The 21655-nt window shown below is 39.8% G+C and overlaps 1 protein-coding gene across 4 annotated transcripts in view; it reads left to right on the top strand.

Moving 5' to 3' along the window:
• Positions 1 to 16544, top strand: part of FOCAD (focadhesin) — a gene marked incomplete at both ends in the record, with an annotated part of 280748 nt that extends 264204 nt beyond the window's left edge. For all 4 annotated transcript variants that reach the window (XM_080709563.1, XM_080709560.1, XM_080709562.1 and 1 more), the window contains 7 exons: positions 2774 to 3034; positions 3804 to 3893; positions 7967 to 8144; positions 10126 to 10223; positions 12237 to 12488; positions 14443 to 14518; positions 16471 to 16544. In XM_080709563.1, coding sequence (XP_080565689.1) covers positions 2774 to 3034; positions 3804 to 3893; positions 7967 to 8144; positions 10126 to 10223; positions 12237 to 12488; positions 14443 to 14518; positions 16471 to 16544 — 1029 coding nt within the window. The remainder of the gene's footprint in view (positions 1 to 2773; positions 3035 to 3803; positions 3894 to 7966; positions 8145 to 10125; positions 10224 to 12236; positions 12489 to 14442; positions 14519 to 16470) is intronic.
• Positions 16545 to 21655: the final 5111 nt, after the last annotated feature.

Genomic DNA, 21655 nt, shown 5'->3' with positions numbered 1-21655 from the left:
GTTTGGTTAGACATCAAGTCAGAAGCACCAAGGGAGGAAGGAGGGCGAGTATGTGTAGAAGGAGCAGAACCTTTCTGCTAGGATATTTAGCTAAAATAAAAGACTAAGGAAGAAGTGATCGAGCCTGCTACTTGTGATAGGGAGGGCTTGCACCTTCCAGGTATAGGCCAAAGGTAGATAAGAAGACTGAAGTAAGAAGCACAGTGGCACACACCTGTACTTGGGAGGTTGAAACAGGAGGATCTCAGGTTTGGGGCCAGTCTCGGCAACTTAGCGAGACCCTTAGCAGTTTAATGAGGCCCTGTTTTAAAATTAAAAATAAAATAGGGCTGGGGGTATAGATCAGAGGTAGGATGTCCCTGGATTTAATTCCCAGTACCACAAAGCAAACAAACAAGGTGTGAAGTTAGTAGAGATGTATAAGTTTGAGTGTATCTCAAACTAGGACATTTTGAGTACATTCTAATGATTTCTTAGAGATTTACCCATCAATTCTAAATAAATAGTCTTCATCTTTGAATTCTCTCCACAATCAGGCCATTATTCTTCTGTTCTAGAAGTCTTTTGTTCTTTAATAATGCAAAGCCCTCTAATTTCTTCAATCTCTTGGCTTTGGTCCCCACTCCACAGGGTGTTTGTTTGCTTTATCCTTCTCATTCTATCTGGAGGTACGTGTTATTGAAGTCTGCATCCCTTCCATTTGCTATTATCGTGGCCCCATGTCTCCATTCCCAGTGACTTCCATCTAGCTGCCACTTACTGAGTACTTGACATATACCTGGTACCTGTTAGCACCCAGTGAGTACTTATAGACATCAGACTTAGTCTCTGCAACTCTAGCAGACTGGCTTTGGAAAAATAACTTTATTAAATTCTAATTTATATGCCCTATATGTGGCCATTTGTGTGGCCACTGATTGTTTGATGAGCCTAAACATTGATGAGTTTTAGTACAAGTTTTCAGTCATTTCTAAAAATGTCCCCATCACTCAACACAAGTTCCGTGGTGCCTGTTTTTTTAATCAGTCTCTACTCTCAACCTCAGACTTGGGCCTTTACTGATCTGCTATCTCTATAATTTGCCTTTTCAAAAGAACTTATGTATACATTTAAATTCTATATAAATTTTGAAATTCTTTAGAATAGACTCATACAATATGAAGTTTTTTGTCTCTTGTTTTCTTTGCATTTGGTAAGTTGATAAACTGAGACAAATAGAAGTCAAGTAAAATTTGCATAGCTATAAGAGTGCGCACACTGTCTAGTTGACTCCAGAGCCATATACTATAGACTACTACTTCCTTTTAAATCAGGTGTAGCTCTGCCTGTTTTGTTGACCTCAGAAAATTTTCTAGAATTTAGTAATCCTTCCATTTCTTTATTAGATCTATGCAGCTCTTTGCATTTGTCTTTGGTAATGGATCTTTCTTTTACTCTGTTCATTACAAATTGGTTTTTGGATTAATTTTCTTCTATAGTAATCCAAGATGATATATTGTTTAAAATGAGCACTTCAGAAAACTCATGCCAACTATGCCAATCTTTTGGGAAAGGTACTGATGTTATTGTCAGATTTTATTTTTTTGAACCCAGGGGCCTTCTACGTCCAGGCTACATTCCCAGACCTATTTTATATTTTATTTGGAAACAGGGTCTCTTAAACCAGTTGAGGCTAGCTTCGAACCTGCACGATCCTCCTGTCTCAGCCTCTCAAGCGCAGGGATTACGAGTGTGCGCCACCACATCTGGCTAGAGCATTTTTTGGACATGCTACCCCTTTAGTGTCACACTTGTGCTTCTAAGAATTGTTGAAGTCCACTCCCTTAAAGTCTGTGTCATGTGACAGAGCTAACATTCTCCCCACTTTTTGACTCTTGTGAGCTCTGAGATGCCTTGGTCAGTTTAACATGTTTATTTGGTGATTCTTTGGCCAGATGTGACCCCGCATGCCAGTCTCCTCATGCCTTATTTTTCCTGAGCAGAAGAAATTAGCACATGCTCCAGTTAGTTGATTTCTAGCAGATGAGTCTGTCATCTTCAGAAGCTTTTCTTGCTGGAGAATACAGCTTTTAAACACTGAGCAGCAACTGTGTCAGCCAGCATTCTCACTTCTGTTACTCTGAAAACCTGATGACCACACCTTAAAGGAAGGAAGATTTATTTGCTCACAGCTCTGGAGAATTCAGAGGATTTAGTCCATGTTACCTCTGGAGAACTCAGGGCAGGGCAGTGGGAAGCAGGGGGTGGGGTGATGAGGGAGGGTCCATGGATGTGTGTACAGCCCTCAAGGCCACACCCCCCATGACCTACCACCTCCTCTAGTCACACCCCACCTGCCTACCTAAACACCCAATCAGTCCATGAACCCATTAGTGGATTCATCTATTGATGAGATTAGAACCCCCTGATAATTTCAATCACTTCCCCTCTGGGCACTTCAGCATTAATACATGATCTATTCCAGGGGGCATTCCACATCTAAACTATAACAGCAGTTGTCACATTCAGAAAAGGCATTTTATTCCCCTCTCTGAAACAATCCAAGGATTAAGCTGAGTAGTTCACAGATGGACTGTAGATAACACATATACGCATGAGTCACCCTGGATCAGAAGTGATAGCCAAAATTACATAGAGTGGTGACCAATTGGATCATGAGGCTGTGGGAAAATGAAGGAGGGGGAAGTAACTGACCCTTTTATCCCTGTCTACTCTCAAACATGGCGATGACCGAGAAGTTTTGAGCACTTAACCTCTTCGTTTTTACTTCCAGCTGGATATCAAGAAATACCTCCTGGTATCTGTGCCTTTGTGGATAAAGTACATCTCTGATGAACAGATCCTGGGTTTTATTGAAAATTTAATGGTGACAGTTTTCAACACAGCTTCTCCACTTTGCAATCCTGAGTTATGCTCGAGTGCCTTACAGGGTCTAAGCCAGGCCATGAAACTGCCCAGTCCTGCCCACCACCTCTGGAGTGTGCTCTGCGAAGCTACTGGGAAAATTTTTGACCTTCTGCCAAATAAGATTCGGGTGAGGAACAAAAATATTTACATTCCTGACAATTTATGTTTGGGCTTCTTTAAAGCCTTTTTGGCAAAGCAGGGAGGTATATGTTTTAAGAATGTGGGTGGGAAGGCTAGCAAGAAATAACCACATTCTTCACTAAGAGTATGTTTGCTTCCAAAATCTAAGTTGAGGTTGAATTTTTGGAACCAAAGATTTGAGCATGCTTAGAAACAGGTTAACCAGTGTAGCTCCATGAAGTTTCTGTTCGGCCTTGTGCTAGATGAGCAAGCTGAGAAATCCTGAACACTTTCCCCTTGAAGAGTCCTGGGGCATATTGTCCAATATACTGTTTTTATCAAATCACTTAATATTAGCCTTCCCCTCCTTCAACAGACTTCTGAATTGAAGTTTTACAAGGATTAAAAAAAAAATCTGTAGCTTGGAGGTAGAAGGTCCCTGAGTTCCACTCGTAGTACCACAAAAATAAATAAATAAATAAATAAATAAATAAATAAATAAATAAATAAATCTGTTTGAAACAATGGGATTCTGAGAAGGAGGGAGGAAATTATAGCCAAGTAAATACACAGAATAACAGGAAAGATGTTTATAAGATGATAAAATGTGGTCATATATTTTGGTTTAGTTAAAATTAAAATCTCATTGGCTGCATTTCACAGGGATAAACAAGCCTAAGAATTTGTCAAAGCATGAAAAATAGACTTGGTATTTTTATTTTATATTGTATTTCGACATGCTTGGGATTTTTTGTTTTGTTTTGTTTTGTTACCAGAGAAATGATCTAGAGCTATATATCAGTGTAGCAAAATGCCTCTCGGAAATGACAGATGATGAAGCCAATCGGGTCTTGCAGATTACTAAGGTAATAATCAATCAATCTCTCTCTCTCTCTCTCTCTCTCTCTCTCTCTCTCTCTCTCTCTCTCTTATTGAGGCAGAAATTCCAATTGAAAAATTGATTACGTGTCCTTTTGATTGAAGTTAGTTTTGCTTTATATTAGCTACTAGTTGATTTTGGAACACTTTGTTTGTTTCACTATGGGGTCTAGTATCCAACCTATTAGTATGATTGGTTCTTAGTTCATGTAAGGGTGGATGAATAACTTTTTAACTAAATTTCTCCCACTTTGTCAAGAACAATTTTGAGTCAGCTATGGACAAAAATAAGTATAGGGAAACCTTTTTATTGCAGTATTCACAAGAATGAGAATATTTTGGCCAAAGAACTTATGGTACATAGCAGGCATAAATAAGTAGTTCTAGTCTCACGTTTTTTTTTTTTTTTTATGCTTGATGCTATCCTTTTAGAATGTATAAGTATAATTGATTGAAAATCAAGCACTTGTTAGCCCTGGCACAGGATAATTTATTAGTAAACCCCCTATATCCAAATATGAATGAAAAAATAGTATATCAATAAGGTTGCAAGATTTAGCAAATAAAATACAAGCTGTTTTGTTAAATTTGAGTTGAAAATAAAGTGTATGTCCTGGTTTTTCTTGTATCTCCTAATTAGCATACATATTTGAAAGTAACTTTGCGTATAGCTAATACCATGAGCACTCTTACCCTGATAGTTGGTGGACACCTTGACATATATTCCATTTTATGGCAAGCTTGCTTATTCAGGTGGGTCCCTGACAGGATCATATAATCATCATTGTTTTGTGGTCTTTTTGTTTTGTTTTGTTTTGTTTTGTTTTGGTGGTACTAGGGGTGGAACCCAGAGGCTTTATACCTCTGAGCTATACTCTCAGACCTATTTTTTTAATATTTTATTTGGAAACAGGGTCTCACTAAGTTGCTAGAGCCTCACTAAGTAGCTGAGACTGGCTTCGAACCTGTGCAATCCTCCTGTCTCAGCCTCCCAAGTACTGGGATTATAAGCATGTGCCACCACACGCAGCTTAACCATGGTTTTTAAGACATTCTCTGGGGAGTGACACCAGCCCTACCTGGTAATTGATTAGAAATGTGAATCTGAAGTCCCACTCCAGACTTACAAAATCAGAAATTCTAAGTTCCTGGAGTCTGTATGTAGCAGTTTCTCCGGGAGGTTCTACTATGCCCTAAGGTTGAGACCACCATTAGAGTGGTGGACTACCAGTATTTTGGAAAATAGCTTGTTTCAAACAAAGGGAAGAAAATAGGGAAGTGGCCGGGCGTGGTGGCGCACGCTTGTAATCCCCGCGCTTGGGAGGCAGAGACAGGAGGATCGCGCAGGTTCCAAGCCAGCCGCGCGCGCTGGCTTAGGAGACCCTGTTTCCAAATAAAAATGTAAAAATAGGTCTGGGAGTGTAGCCCGGAGGTAGAAGGGCTTCCAGGAACCCCAGTACCACCAAAAAAAAAAAAAAAGAAAGAAAAAGAAAATAGGGAAGGGGTGTGAGGATGAACTCTGGATCCTCACTGCTCCCGTGCAGTGCCCATCGCCGCAATCCCCTAGCAACATGACCTCGGCTGAGTTTCATAACCTCTGTCTGCTTTAGTGTCCATACATAAAAGGGAAATGGTAGTACCTATGTTTTAGGGTTGTTTTGAGAGTTAAATGATTTAATCTATGTCAAGTACCTGCAATATTAGGGCCTGGCCCAAGGCAAGCAGTCAGTAATTGTTATCCATGATTATTATACTCGTATCATTAATTTTATCATTGTATTTATGCAATGTAGTTGAAAAGAAAACATATAATTTTACTTCTTGGTATGCGAAGCTGCAACTTGCTGTGTTACTCACTTAGATTTCTAAAGTGCCATTCAGAACATTGTCGCTGAAACATACTAAGCAGTGTTCTGATGTCCCCCAAAGAGTTAAGTCTGCTCCACTGAGGTCAGAATTGTTTTTGCTTTTGTTTTTTGTGATACTGGGCACTGAATCTGGGAGCATTCTACCTCTGAGCTATAGCCTCAACCCTGTTTTTTGCTGGGGTGGGTACTGGGGATTGAATCCAGGGGCATTCTACTTCCAAGCTATACTACAAGCCCTATTCTATTTTTATTTTCAAACTGGGTCCCACTAGGTTGCTGGTAGTCTCTCCTCTCTAAGGCTACCCTTGGACCAAGGATCCTCCTATCTCAGCCTCCCAAGTACTGGGATTACAGGCATGCACCACCACACCAGGCTAGAGGTCAAAGTTTTTTATTCATTTTTGGGAAGAATAGAAGCAAGAAGTCCTAGTGAAGAGCACAGACTCCTTGGGTTCCAAATCTGACTCAGACATGCCTAGCTTTTTGACCCTTAGCAAGCTACTTAACCTCTGCTTCAGTTTGAAAAAGGATGAAGTAATCTTTAACAAAAGAGTAGTGTGTGAATTACATAACTGACATAGCAGTTCCCAAATGTTTTGATCTCAGGGACACTTTAGTTTCTTAAAAATTATTGAGGACTCCAAGAGCTTTTACTTATAGATTTTATTTGCTGATATTTACTTTATTAGAAACTAAAGCTAGGAAAAAAGTAAATGTTTACTTAAAAGTGTAAGAATAAACCCATCATATCTTCACACAGATGACAAAAAATATTTTCCAAAAATACACACACGCGCGTGCGCGTGCACAGGAAAAGTGGCGTTTTCATTTTCGTAAATCTCTTTAATGTCTGACTCAGAAGACAGCTATATTTTTATGGCTGTTTCTTCATTTAGTCTCCTGTAATGTTGTTTTGGTGAAATCTGTGAAGAAATTCCAACCTCATACAGATACATAGGTGGGAAAAGGAGAGAGGGTGTTAATAGTCTTCTCAGATAATTATGGACAGCCTTCTTTGATATTGCACCAAAACTCAACAACTTGTAGTTACTTAAAGGCGAGTTGCAATGTAGAATCCCGAACCCACATCAGTCTAATTCATGTACTGACACAGTAAAATCTATTGGTCTGTCTTGCGCTTTAGATCTTTTGCCCGCACATAATTTTGTTATGTCACAGAGTGGCCATTTGGAAAATGTTGGATCACTGCATTTCAGATATCTTCCAAATGTTGATACATTTCATTATAACAATATCAAAACATCACATTTGTTAATAGCCTCCAGCAATCTCATCAGAAATGCCTTTTACATATTGGGAAGCTGCCAAACTCATAGTATCAGCTATAATTTTTTTTTTTAAAATCCAACTTTTTACTAGGAAGCTCAGATTTTTATCATTGGCAAAGAATAGTCATATGCTTTCTTTGAATTGACAGGCCTGTTTCCCTCAGATTTTTAATAAAATAACCCATAAATATTCATTTTGAATAACCATAGTTTGTCTCTCATTCTTTCAAGTAAATAGTATTCCATGAGAAGAGAGGCTATTTTAGCATACAGCTGAATCTTAGAGTGTTTTCTTCTTGTGGCAGCCATTTGGGAAGTTCTTTTGTGTATTTCCCAGTTTGTTACATAGAATATTAAAAAGATTTGTACTCGGGAGCCAAAGCTTAAGAAAACTAATAATTATTATTTATAAGGATATTTTATGTGAAGCTGGCTTCTAATAAACTGCCAGTGGCAGTGAAAAACACAGTGAATACCAGTATAGTTCTGGTGTGATTACAAAAATAGTTTTGACCTCACAGAATCTCTCAAAGACTCTTGGGACTCCCAGGGTCACATTTTGGAAACTGCTGAATTAATATATGTTAAGTGCTTGGCATATGACAAGTACTGTTTTTACTCATTTTTATTATTTGTGTATTCTTATCAAATATTACCTATTAACTACTCAACACGTTCATGGTGTTTCTTTTTTAAGGAACAGGATGTAACAGTACAACCCTCTGTTGTATGTGCATCTGATATAGCACACAGGTCGGTCACGTGCCACAGGAAGTGAACAGCGCCAGTTTACCATTAGGAATAATAACATCAAACTCACCATTTCTGTTTTGCCCTTGCCCTGGAGGTTCTGTAGCCACTTGAGTTAATTCAATTGAGACTGAACAGTTTGCTTTTTTGCAGAGCAACATGGAAAAGGCTCTTTTTGTCAAGCTGTACTTAATCTCTCAAGGACGATTCCCCTTGATGAGCTTAACTGATATGCTCAGCGTTGCTGTGCAGCACCAGGAGAAAGAGCCACTGGCCTGCATGATCCTACACAGCTTCTACCAGGCCCGGATTGTGAGCCACGCCAACACAGGTAAGTCCAGCTCTTCCAGTTACCTCGTACTTGTTTTCTCGATGTAAAAGCTCGTTTAGTTCTTCTGGACACAGTGCAGGCCTTCTTAGCCCCAAGAGAGCATCCCGATGGAACTGAGCAGTTATAGCTCACAGCATCTACTTTTTGGAAGTGGGATTGAATTCTTGTGAGGGTTTTTATCTTGTATTTAGCCTTCTAGATTCTCAAGGATACAAACAAGTGTTTCTGCCTACCTCACTTCACTTCCCAGACAAACAAAATGGAAATTGATTCTGCCTGATGAAATTATAAAAGTGGCCATGGAGTGGTCATTTAATGAACAGTCAAAAAGGAAAACAGGAACAATGAAATTAAGTAGTTATTCGTAGACCTTCGCAGGAGTGGAAATACAGAAATCTGGCCCTGCCACCTCCATTCACAAGCTCTGCTAATTCATTCATTAGCTCTGCTAACGAATCACAGGGTGCAACTTTAGCCCATTTCAGACATTACACTTTAATAATCCCTGAAGAGAGGCCTGCCACCTCCCTCTCCTGCCACCTTTCTGACTCCTTCCATCTTTTTGGCCATTTGCTTATCATTTCTTAATGCAGCACTCAGATTTGGAGCGGCTCCTGGCTTAAGCAGGTCCAATTTGGCTGGGTAGCCTCATGATTCTGGACAAGTTACTTATGCTTATGTGTCAGTGTCTCTTCCATCTCTTGTATTTTTATGGTTTAGAGGGAAAACTGACAAACCTGGTTGTAATACCCTGCAGGACTACTTGAGAAATCTTGATTTGCCGTCCTTTCTAGCAGTTGAAACACCTTTCTCCTCTCTATATTAGTGCCTGCCCAGGGAAAAATGAACCTGTGGTGAGAGATTGAATTTCTTTCTAATTCTAAACCAGAAGTATATTTATGAGGGAGAAATCTAGTAGATGTTTCTAAATAAGCATGAAGTTATTTTCAATAAACTGAACTAATTTGATTTGGTTCTAACTAGCCAATTCTCAAATAGAAGTCTCATTTTAACTTTTTAAGAATTTTATTGGTGCAAGGTGTTTATACTGTAGTGAGATTCAGGACGATCTACTCACATATGCATACACCATCTCTTGGTGTTTACCTCTGTATCCCACCCTACTACCCTCCTGTTTTCCATTTATTTGTTTGTTTATTGAAGATTGAATTCATGAGCATTCTTTCTCTAAAGTATATCCCAGCCTTTTTTTATTTGTTTTGAGACAGAATCTGACTAGGTTTCTGAGGCTGGCCTCAGACCTGTGATCCTCCTGTCTAAATACTGGGATTACAGGAATGTGCCATTTGCCTAGCTTTATTCTTTAAAAATATAAAGTCTTCCTCAGTAGTCATTATAGTGCTTGGAATCTGCATTTTTTTTAAATTTAGGAGGACAAAATTGATATTTATGTTTGTATTTTTCTACAGTTACCTACAATGGCCACTTTTAATTTTTATTTCTACATCTTTGGGATAGGTTTCCTCTGTATTTGGCCATAAACTTGGAACACTTAAGCAAAGGAGATTTATAACAACAACCGACCACCCAGGATTCAACATTACTGGGTAGTAGTTGACATACCAGATTTCTCCTACTGTGTTTAATGTTGAGAGAGAGAGAGAGAGAGGGAGAGGGAGAGAGAGAGGGAGGGAGGGAGGGAGGGAGGGAGGAGAGAGAGAGAGAGAGAGAGAGAGAGAGAGAGAGAGAGAGAGAGAGACTCCAATTAATGCATTATCATGAGTAGACATGGAGGCTTGGTGAATAGACTCATTTTTTAAAACAAAGGCCAAAATATGGTTATTTAGTGTGAAGAGTATCAACTCTCTCACAGGCAATCGTAAGCTTCGGGTATCACAAGAGAATTTAAAACTGGAAATCTTACTAGGTGGTATTCTGCTTTATGGTGGTAATTACTGATTTGTTTTATATTTTAAAGGAAAAATCATGGTTTAGTAAGAAAATATCCTTTTTGTTTCAGGTGTGTTGAAGAGAATGGAATGGCTCTTGGAACTGATGGGTTATATCAGAAATGTTGCTTACCAGACAACATCTATCCCGAATGTGGCTCTTGATGAGGTATAATTTAGAGAAGTAGTGTATAGCTTCCTTAAAACATAGGACTTATATTTCTTCTCCCTTAAAGAAGAATATGTGCCTTGGTCAGCTTTCCATTGCTATAACAAATGCTTGACATAGTCAACTTAGAAAAGGGTCATTGTGGCTCATGGCTTCGGAGGGTCCAGTCTGTGACCAGTTGACCACACTGCTTTGGGCCTGTGGTAAAGGGAGTACATCCTGGAAGGAGCAGCTTATGGAGCAGAACTGTTCACCTTGTGATCAGGAAGCAAGAGAGAAGAAGAAAAATAGGCGAGGGCCCCACAATTCCCTTTGAGAGCATACCCCAAAGACTCAACAGCCTTTTACCAGGTCCCACTTCCCAAAGTTTCCAGCACCTCCAGTAGCACCTGGTGACCAGGCCTATAACATAGGGGGTCTTGGGGGCATTAATCATCCAAACTATAGCATGCTGCCTGCGGCTCTTCTTTCCCTGTTTTCTTTTACTTTTGCACAATGCCAGTAATGGCGCTCTATTGCCACAAGAAAACAGGTATTCTTGCCCATGCTCTTGGAGACTCCCAGTGCTGCCCTTTGAGAAATATTTTCAACAGAATATCTTCTTAGAAAGGCAGAACCCAAAGGACACTAACTAGAAAAAGAACTGTATGCTTAGATTTGAGCCCATACAGGATGTGGGAGCACCAAGTTCTCACCTCTGCTCCAGCCCACAGTGTCTAAAAATGCCTTCGGCTTCCTGAGGCTTACGCACATACTCTCACCTGCACGTGTGTGCATATTGGAGGGGAGTTTTTGTCATACCAGCAATATGAGCTATGACCCAAGCCAAGTAAGAACCTCTGGTATCGGGTGAGGTTAAAGAAAATGATTAATAAATAAAAGGAAGGCAGTTCTTTCCTCCTCTCATTTCTTGACCTGGCTGTTGTGCTTTTCTTTTTTTTTTTTTTAGTGGTACTGGAGATGGAACCCAGGGACATTCTACCTCCAAGCAACACTACAGCCCTATATTTATTTATTTTTTTTTTAGTTGTAGTTTTTACTTTGAAACAGGGTCTCACTAAGTAGCTGAAGCCATCTGCGAACTTGTGATTCCCCTGTCTCAGCCTCCCAAGTACTAGGATTACAAGCATGCGCCACCACACCCAGCTTGCTGTGCATTTTTTAGCAGAATTTTTTATAGGCATGCTTCATGGGGGAGTAAGATTTTCATACTCTTCCGTGAAGCATGCCTGTAAAAATTTTGAGCACAGTTTTTCTAAAGAGTCGTTTTTGTTAATTTTTTGAAATTTTAATTCATGAGATTAAAATTTTAAGACATTGAAAAGTTTATTTTTGCAACTAGCATAATTTGTCCTCTCCTAACTTTCTAAGTTTTTATTCACTTTCTCTATTTTCTAACAAAAATCTTAAAATACTTAAAGAATACAGATTAGCAGAAAGAAGCATAATTTAAACCACTCTAATTCAGCAAGTCAGACATGTCCTTATTACCAATGTCTAGATATTTTTTTTACAAGTGTCTAGATCATTTTAAAATCTAAATGGATGGGTTCCAGACAGAATTTTTTAATGCATGAAGAGAGACTTGTTCAAAAATAAAATCAGATGGTACATACTTTTTTTAAAATTGGCTTTGGCTATATAACCACAAATGCTTCTTTTTTAATTTCTTAGACTTTTTGAGAACACCAAAAACAAAACAGTTAGTGTGATTAAGAATAAATTATGCTTCTCCCAAAATCTTAGAACAATAATAATGAAACTGTTGGATCCAATATCTTCACATAAGGGGACTTTAGAAATCTTCCAGTGCCCTGAAATATCTCTTTATTAAGCCTGGAAATTGAGTTTGCTGTCAGTCCAGATCTTCTTCTGGGGTAGGGGCAGGGCAGGAAGAGTGGGTGGGTGAAGGGGAAGGTGACTTTGCATCACAACTGGGACTATGTTTGTGAACATGTGCTACTGTGAATTGCTAAGGCATATGACCTAACATTGCTTCTGTTTCGGTTGCAGGCATTGGACTTTTTGTTGCTGATATTTGCTGCCGCAGTGGTGGCGTGGGCAGACCACGAGGCCCCACTCCTTCTTGGCCTCAGTGCCAGTTGGTTGCCATGGCATCTGGAGAATGGCCCGGCTGGACCAGAATCAAGCTTCCTTGGCAGGAGTCCAGTGCACAGGGTCACTCTGCAGGAGGCTCTCACTCTCCTTCCCAGCAGCATGCTGTTTCTGCTGCAGAAAGAGCCCTGGAAGGAACAGACCCAGAAGGTGAGTCTGGTAGCCACCTGCTCAGCGGGCAGGCGGGCCTTTGTATATCAAAGTTCCTGCTGTAAAATTGAGTGGTGTTTAAGTGCAACTTGAATCACACCACAGGCCTTTATGCTCAGGGACAGGCCAACCCAAGCTCAGGGTAACTGCTGATTAGAAACAACAGTGACAATAGCAACAATTCACTTGCAGTTGAGGCAGGGGAGAGGAAAACCCACACTTTTATTCATTTGTTGATGGCACATGTGCTCTTGATCTTGGGGGCTAAAGGATGAGTTAACTCTCAGCTGGCAAATTTGAGAATCAAGATGGTGGGATATGGTGGTGAACAGCAAGGGAGGAGGTGATCCACATGCCTGGGGTAGGTCAGAGGCCTCTTCTCAGAGCAATTGTGGGTCTGGCCCATCTGTCTTCTTGTAGAGCATGTAAGGTTCCCACAGCTCATTCCATTCCACAGACATGGTGCACGTAGTTGTCATGCCCCTGGCCTGTAGCCGATGCCAAATGGAGTTTGCTAAGGCCTAATATCATCACCCTTTTCCTCATGGAAACCCAAACTGAGAAAATATCCTTTGATTTTTAATACTAAGGCTCCCCAGGCTACTAGTAGGATATGTGAAAATACTGTGTTTCCTGTACTTATTATACAGCTTTGCCTAATCTTTAATGCAGTCAGTTGGAAGATTCTTTTTTGAATCCCATTTAATCAAAACTGGATTTTTATGAGGTTGAAAGCTGAAAAGTAACTTTGTGTTGCTTATTCTTGAAATCTGAATGTTAATCTTTAAAAACATTTCTGAACTGTGAACCCACAGTTTAGCCATGCATAACTCCACTGAGCGCCTCAACGAAAATGCCTTTTTCCCTTTAAATCTGATAAGCATTAGTACTGCTGCCTTAGTTTTATATTTTATGTTCCACTTTAAATCAAAATAAATTTAAATGTGGTCTCCCCTCATGTTATTTCTGGACTGGGACACTGTGTTCATGTTGGAGTGCAAAGTAGACATCTTGCATCGATTATATATTTGTAGTGCTTGATTTATTTACTTACCAGTAGGATATTATAAAACAAAATTGAAAAAGGAAAACAAACCAGAAATTTTTAATTAAAACAGAGAATTAGGAATATTTTCTAACTTTGTTTTGCTTTCTTTAATGCAACGTCTCCCGTCCAAAGTTAAAATGCCAAGTACCTATCACTAATGTTATATGTTTTTCGGTAATCTAAGATTGGTAACATTCATTTGTTGATGAATCATATTAAAAATAAATGTGGCTGCATCCTGGGAAATTGGCTCAACTCATGAGTACTTGAGCTGCTACCTCATTTGTAGGATTTATTCACAGTTAACATGCTTGGTTCCACCTCAGTTATTTTATGCCTTTTCTCTTGCATTTCAACTTCCATTTCCTATTCATTTGGTCACATACTGTTCTCTTCTTAAGAAACATATTTCATTTCAGAAATCAGGCCTTACATCTGATGTTTTCCCCGTGGACTGCGTGAAGTAGGATTTTAGGCCAAAATGCAGGTGGAACCAGTGAGAGGCATCATGATGCAAAGAAAGTGTGTGGGACTAAGAAGCCAGGTGTACCCAAGTTCAACTCTTGGCACTGCTCTTACATGGGGGTGGACCTGGGCAAGGTTATCACATCTCTGGGTCTCTCAGAGTGATCAGAGATAATGTTCATGGTGCACATGCCTACCTTACTCTTACTAGGTCTCTGGGTATTCAGCAGGGGAAGTGGGTTTGATGTCCTGAGGCCTTTTGACTAAATGGGAGCTGTGTTCAAATCCTGTGCTTGGTCCCTGCTGCTCCCCCAGCCCAGGCAGGAATTACCCGAAGACTAATTATACTTATGAACAGATGTGCAGGCATAAAGAACCGACTGAGCTCATGATTATGGGGGCATTGCTTCTCTTCATTGACGCTCTTCTTTTTCATCCTAGTTCATTGACTGGTTATTCAGCATCATGGAAAGTCCTAAAGAAGCCCTCTCAGCAAAGTCCAGGGATCTCTTGAAAGGTATTAAAAAGACTTTGTGCCCAACACTGGTGGAAACCATCCATTGTAGTCCAAGATGCAGAATAGTGTACTTGAGAATTTGGGTTCTGGAAGGGCTCAGTGTGGTTTAGGTCAATAACTGGAGCAGTCACTAGTGTGGCATTCTGAGCCAGAAAGTAGGTTATAAGAGAGCTCTGGCACCTCTAAATTTACTTTTTAGTTAAATAGTTTTTAAGTGTTTTATTATAATGGTAAAATAAAAATTTTCATTACAATTTAGAAAATTTAGACAAGTAAAAGACCAGAGTCCCATTGTCTGAAGACAATTTTGATAATTTCCATAAAAATTTTATGTACCTGTGTGTGTGTATGTGTCTGTCTGTCTGTCTGTCTGTCTGTCTGTCTGTCTGTCTGTGTCTGTCTTACTAGGTTTGAAACCAGGGACATTCTATTCCTTAGCTATACCCCCAACCCTTTTTTAAATTTTTTTTGTTTTGAAACAGAGTCTCACTAGGTTGCTGAAACTGGTCTTGAACCCACAATCCTCCTGTCTCAGCCTCCAAGGTACTGAGATTACAGGAGTGTGAAACCACATGCAGCTCAACATTATGTTTTAAAGCATTTAAAACTGTTCTTACACTGGTTCCATAAGAAGTATTAATGGCTGCATAATATTTTGCCAAGGAATCTACATATTTCCCATTACTGTCAGGCATATAGATGTTTTTTGTATCTTTTATATTTTTTGACTGTATTATACTATGTAGGATCCCCCAATCATGGAATATCCTTTTGAAACATCTTTTTCTCAAATCTGACAGTCATTTTGGCACTGGCTTTGGCCTCTGGGCCAGTGTCTGCTGCGGATGCTGCTGACATGCTATGTGCCAAAAAGTCTCATTTCTGTTGCCCTGCTCTGTGATAATTTATGTGATTAACTTAGAGTCATGGCATGACTTATATTTTACTTTAAGTATGGCATAATATTTCTGGTTGCCAAACAAGCAAGAATGTATTGGTTTTGATTCTTTACCCCCAAAATAGGTGAGAAGCGTGTGGCTAATGGAACAGTACCCACATGATTCTGATAAAATGCAGAAGGTCACTGCAAATCAGCACTGTGATCTTAACATCTTTTCACTTGATCCAGCCCTAGAGACTTGCTTTTACGACTTCCACCATTTGACTGGCCCAGGGAGTTTGGACTCATGGGTCCATAATTCCATAGGTTGCTCCAAACATACATTGTCTTAGGTTACAAAGTTAACAGCCAATACCTATGCAGAAAACAGTCATTTGGTTAAAATAAATGCCATGGGCTTATTAGTGTAAGCTGTGTAACTCTAGCTTACCTATGTGTTTTTTCACATGATTGTATTTTGAATAATATCTCAATATATTTCTATTAAATTTCTAAAATAAGATATGCAAGTTACCTAAAAGGATTACACAGAATTTCTCTACAATAAATTGATTTCAGAGGGACCCAGGGCAGATCAGAAAAAGTATAGACTTGTGAATCCATGTCCAAGTATTTAGCATGGTCACACTTGTTCCACTGAGCACATGAACTCAACTTTATTAGAGGATTGGGGTTTTTGTTTTTTATCTTTAAACATTTGATGATGATAATAATATTCATGTAGAAAAGAACACAAATCTTAAGAGAACTTGCCCTTGTAGTCAGCAAACACATTAAGAACATCACTAGTATCCCAGAAGTCAGTTTTCAGTTTATTCTTGCAGAAATGTCCATTGATTGATCATAAAAAGAACAAAAAAACTTTATCTCCAATTTTTAAAATGATTTTGTGCCATTACAATTCTGTAGGAGGCTTGATGTGAATTTTGTCTTGAAAATTAGCCAAGTAAGAAAAAGCCAGGCTTTACTCTGACACCTTTTTGATCAAAATAGCCTTTTCAAGTGCATCTCTACCAAATGCAATAGTGCACTCTGTATTTTATCTCTTTAGCCACCCTGTTGTCCTTGAGAGTTCTCCCAGAGTTTAAGAAGAAAGCTGTATGGACCAGAGCTTATGGTTGGTGAAAAGTTTTGCAATAATCAAGAAGATTCCCAGCTAAACAAGGCAACCCATAGAAATGGAAGAAATTCTTAAGAATTCGTGTCTGGGATTGGTGCGACATTGATCCTCAGAGTTAAGTGTCATGAAAAGGTGGCCACACTCCTGACAGGTGGGCCATGCATTGCCAAGAGAAGAGTGCACTGCTTTGGTACCCAGGCCAGTTAAGACTGAAATAGAAACATATATTTGGCCAAAGTTCAATGTGATGATTTTCTTTGTGAAAACTTGACTATATCATTGTTTCTCCCCTAAATTCCAGTAAAATAATCTTGTAAATTTTGTGTATGGAACTTTTATTTGTATTAAGGCATATGGGAAGCTTTTGCCAGCAAAAAACAAACTATAGTGGTAACAGTGCTGTGATGATCTATTTTTCACGAAGTCTCTAAGAAGATACTCATTGACTAAATGAGTGAGACAAGTGTTCTGCGATTGATGAAACACTGTTTTGGAGGTGCTATACACATTTGAATAATAAGCATACTATGGAATAATTGATAAATCAGATTCATTAGTGATGGGTAAATTTCCTTAATGCTTGTTGTCTTGAATGTTAGGGAAAGCTATCCAATTCAAAAGAGCTTCAGCCAAAAAGGAGAATATTAGTCACAAGCCAAGAAACTTAAAGTAGATCTGATGAAGCATTGCTGCAGGCAGTGAATCAAGTGGTGCTCCGCTTTGTTACCCAGACCTTGTTTCTCTTGGGGTCATTTCACATCTTTGGCAAGGTAGATGCCATTGCCCTCAGATGTAAGAAAAGGCATCTCTTCCCACAGGTATGGCAGAAGCAACATGGGAGAAGGCTAACTCAGTTTGGGTCACATGTGAGTTTCTGAGCAAATACCTGGGCTCTGCAAAGTGAAGTGCTCTCACTGACTAGGCTTGAGAGTTATTCCTAAGTGCCTGGACAGGGTGGGGAAGGTGCAGCCCCACACAAATCTTTGATGAGAACTGGGTTTGTTCAGAAGGAGGAGGACAGGATCCTGGATGAGAAAAAATGACAACTATCTCCTCTAAAGATTAGAGGAGAGTTGAACTTTCCTTTTTTTTGGGGGGGTGTAATTACATATCTCTTCCATGGTACTTGAGACCTAAAGTAAATGAAGTTCATGACAACATCCTCATGGGTTGCACTTTACTCAGTGGCCTGAGACTCAGCCAACTTTTAGCTTTGATCTGTTTGCTAATTATCCTTCCTTCACACAGCAATTAATAAGTGCTCTTTCTTGTAGGCAATCATCTAAATATACTGATATATGCACATGTGAGATCATTGGGAGGAAAAATTATGCCACTGAAATAATGTACCTTTGTGTCTGTCTGTCTGTCCGACCAGAGCACAATCCCTGGTACATCACAAGCACCATAGAACTTCTAGTATTTTCATGTGTCCTTCACTCTGTCACCAAGTGTAAAAAGTAGGTCTACAAATTTTATCAAATAAATTATTTCCTTAGAGGTTGAGTAAAAGGGAAATTAATTCAAAGGAAGCAAGAAGATTGGAAATTTACACTAGAAGCCAGCTTCCCTCTCCTTCCCACCAATAGAGGTTAAAATTTATCTAATATTTACTATCAGGTGCTAGATAATAAGTATACTTATATTGATTTTTTAATTTTTAAAATACCCACAAGGAGTCATTAGTCTCTATTTTAAAATACAGCAAACACATCCAGTAAGTGGCAGAGTCTTTGAGTCAAGGTACCAGACATTAAGATCCAAAACTATTTCTACCACATGAGGCTCATCAACTCCCAATTCATTCATTCATTCATTCATTCATTCATTCACTCATTCATTTGCTACTGGGACTTGAACCCAGGGACATTCTAACTCCAAGCTACACTCTCAGCTCTATTTTATTTTTTATGTTGAAACAGGGTCTTACTAAGTTGCTTGAGGGCCTCACTAACTTGCTGAGGCTGGCCTTGAACTTTCAGTTCTTCTGTCTCAGCCTCCCAAGTACTGGGATTACAGGCATGTACCACCATGCCCAACTTCAGCTCCTACTTCAAGATGCAAACTTACACTAAAAATTAACCTCACTCATTTTTAACATAGATCGGTGCAATTGGATAACAGGAACTGTCCTTCCTTACATTAGTAGGCTTCTGGAGTTGGAAAGTTGAAGTGTAGTGTAAAGGAGTCAGCCTTCACAGGTTGAAGAACTTTCCATTTCTGGATCACTTTGTAATCATGGGTGGCAACTTCCAGGGAGATGGCAATGGGGGAAGCAGAGTATATATGTCTGGCTGACGCTCGATTTCTATCACAGTACAAATAGCATTCTGACCAAAGGAAGAGACCAGCATAAATTTGAACAAAGCACTGACAATTGAAAAGTGGCAGAATAAAAGCTAAAAATCAGAGAGCAGAAAAGTACCCTGCTCGTATCCAGCTGCTGAGGCTATGAGCATCATCTTGCCTCACCATACTGGTACTGCCAAAGACCCCCAGCAAAAAAAGCCAACATCTTGAAATGAAGTAAGCAGCTGCAGCTCATCAGAATTGTAAGCCGTTAACCCCTCTTGCATGGATCCTGGCTACAACTCACAGCATTGGCAGCTGAGCTCACTGTGCCCTCCAGAGATCCAGATCAGCACTCAACAACACCGTAAGTGAACCCACTGTCCCTGCAGGAGACAGCCTAGCATGGCTACAAAGATTTGCACAGCCAGCAATACAGAATCTGAGACTTTGCAGAACACCCTAATGAAGGTGGGGGGTGGAATCTGCTGTCAGACATAGCAGAGGTGCAGATTAGCAGACAGCCACCAGGGCCAATCAGGCAAAAAGGCCCACCATCCCCAGGGCTCAGAAGTCAAGTAGGACCTCTGGAGATCACCACAGACCACCCAATCGCAGTGACTGGGAAGAAGTGAGACCAACACAGCCCTAGTTGTGGAAAATGGGGACTCATACATATACATTGGTCTGGTCCTAGCAGCACCCGCCAGTTACACAGGCAGGGAGAGGCTCAGGATTAGCATCAGTGGAAAGTGTGGAGACCTGCACTTAACACTAGATCTAGCCCAATTGATACTGGCTGCCTTCTATAGAGAGAGTCTTGGAGACCCAGGCTTGCAGCAAAAAGGTGTTGGTGGCACTCAACACCTGCACAGAGAGAGACAGCAGGCAAGGGTCCCAATTATTGAAGGAGACCAAAAAGCAGGGCTGTAAACTGACATCATAACTATAGGTTACAGAGCAAGTAAGAGTGATTGGAACGTGCTCAAGAACCTATTATAGAATATGAAGCTTAGACGGCTGAAAGAATCTAAGCAGACCCATGAGGACTGCAGAGGTCAGGTCTGCTCACTATTCATATAATTGTAGGGTTGATTATTTGTTTTGTTTTTTAGTGTGTGTGTGTGTGTGTGTGTGTGTGTGTGTGTGTGTGTGTGTGTGTGTGCGTGCTTGTTTGCTCTCTTCCCCACCCTTTTCACAAGCTTCTTCCCTTGTACATATCTACTCTTTTCCCTCTGTTCCTTTTTTTTCCTTTCCTTTGTCTTGTAAACATGGGTAGCAAGTAATAGTAGTGAAGCGGAAGTGGACTCTGAGGAACCACCTTTTTTTACTCTTGAATCAGTAGCCAGAAGTTGCTCGGGCCCAAGTAGAGGGCAGAGAAATCGTCTTAAACTCAGATTGCTCTTTTCATTTGAGCCCACTTGCTTCTCAGACTTTGTCCATCTCCTGCTCTTGACAAGACAGCAAAGAGTAGTATAAGAGAAAGGAAATCAGATATATCTGTTTTCTCTCCCCTAGCTCCTTTTTTTGTTTGTTTTTTGAGAAGCCTTCATGGAAAAATCATAAGATTTTCCTATTTGTAGGAACTTCTAAAGATTCCAAGTTTGATGACTTAAAAATTCTATAATCTAAACATCCTAAGATACAGATCACTGAAATAAGATCCTTCCTCTTAGTTACCTGTATGACCTTGTGTAAGAATTATTTCCTCAAGACATTTCAGTTTCTTCTGCAGAAACCAGAAGTCTCTGCATCTTTATACCAGATGTTCCTAACTTTACACAAAAGGAAACTTAACTTGCAAGTCATCTTCTGTTAGGTTTTGAAGGCATAAGTTGCCAAGACAAATAGCATGTGGAGATATACTAACAAATTAATGTGTGGGGTTAAAGCCATGTTATGTCTCCAAAGTATCCAAACACTCTTGACTCTTGATTTGAAAAGTATACATTTGGAACAGATGTTGGGATCCATGTAAGTGCCTAAAATTTTTGTGTTTTATTTGTAATATAATGCTCCATCGTAACTAAGTGACTCTTAAACTTTTTTTGAAATTAATTGCTAGAAGTTAACTTCTCTTGAAATGACAGTATTTGGAAGTGGGGCTTTGAGGAAATATATATGAAGTAGGGCCCTCATGAATGAGATTAGTGAGTTTGTAAGAAGAGGCATATGAGAGGCGTTTCTCCATGTGGGGGTATAGCAAGAAGGCACCCGTCTGCAAACTCCAATGAAGAATCAGTTATTACCTGGTAACCTCGCTAGGAACTGGATTGGCTGCCCCCATATCGAACATCCCCACATCCAGACCTGTTGCTACTTGGGCACTCAGAAATGAAAAGGAATGCATGTAATTTATCAAATTTGGTTTCTCAATTTTATTGAACTGCTCCAGTTAGCCTCCTTCCTCATCAGCTTTTCAGTAAAATGATCAGATTTCACACAATGTAAATGTATCTTGTATAAACATCATAGCCTTGGTGAAGCAGGATATAGAGTATATGTTTTGAAAAAGCAATTGGCGATAAACAGACTGCTGTCACGTGTAGAGTTCTGGTGGGTGTGCACTTATTTTATGCCATGAATTTTTTTGCCAAGCATGGGTATTTTCCAACAGAATACTTCTTTTTTTATTTTTTTCAGTGCTGGGGATCAAAGCCAGGAGCATTCTACCTCCCAACTATAACCCCAGCCCTATTTTTTAATCTTTATTTTGAAACAGGGTCTCAACGAGTTGCAAAGGGCCTCACTAAGTAGCCGAGGTTGTCCTTGACTCGCGATCCTCCTGTTTCCGCCTCCCAAATGCTGGGATTACAAACATGCACCA

This window comes from Muscardinus avellanarius, assembly GCF_963383645.1.
Source record: "Muscardinus avellanarius genome assembly, chromosome: 13".
In the NCBI taxonomy this organism is placed as follows: Eukaryota; Metazoa; Chordata; class Mammalia; order Rodentia; family Gliridae; genus Muscardinus; species Muscardinus avellanarius.
Note: the sequence above shows the minus strand (reverse complement) of the source record. Positions and strands in the feature narration are given on the sequence as shown.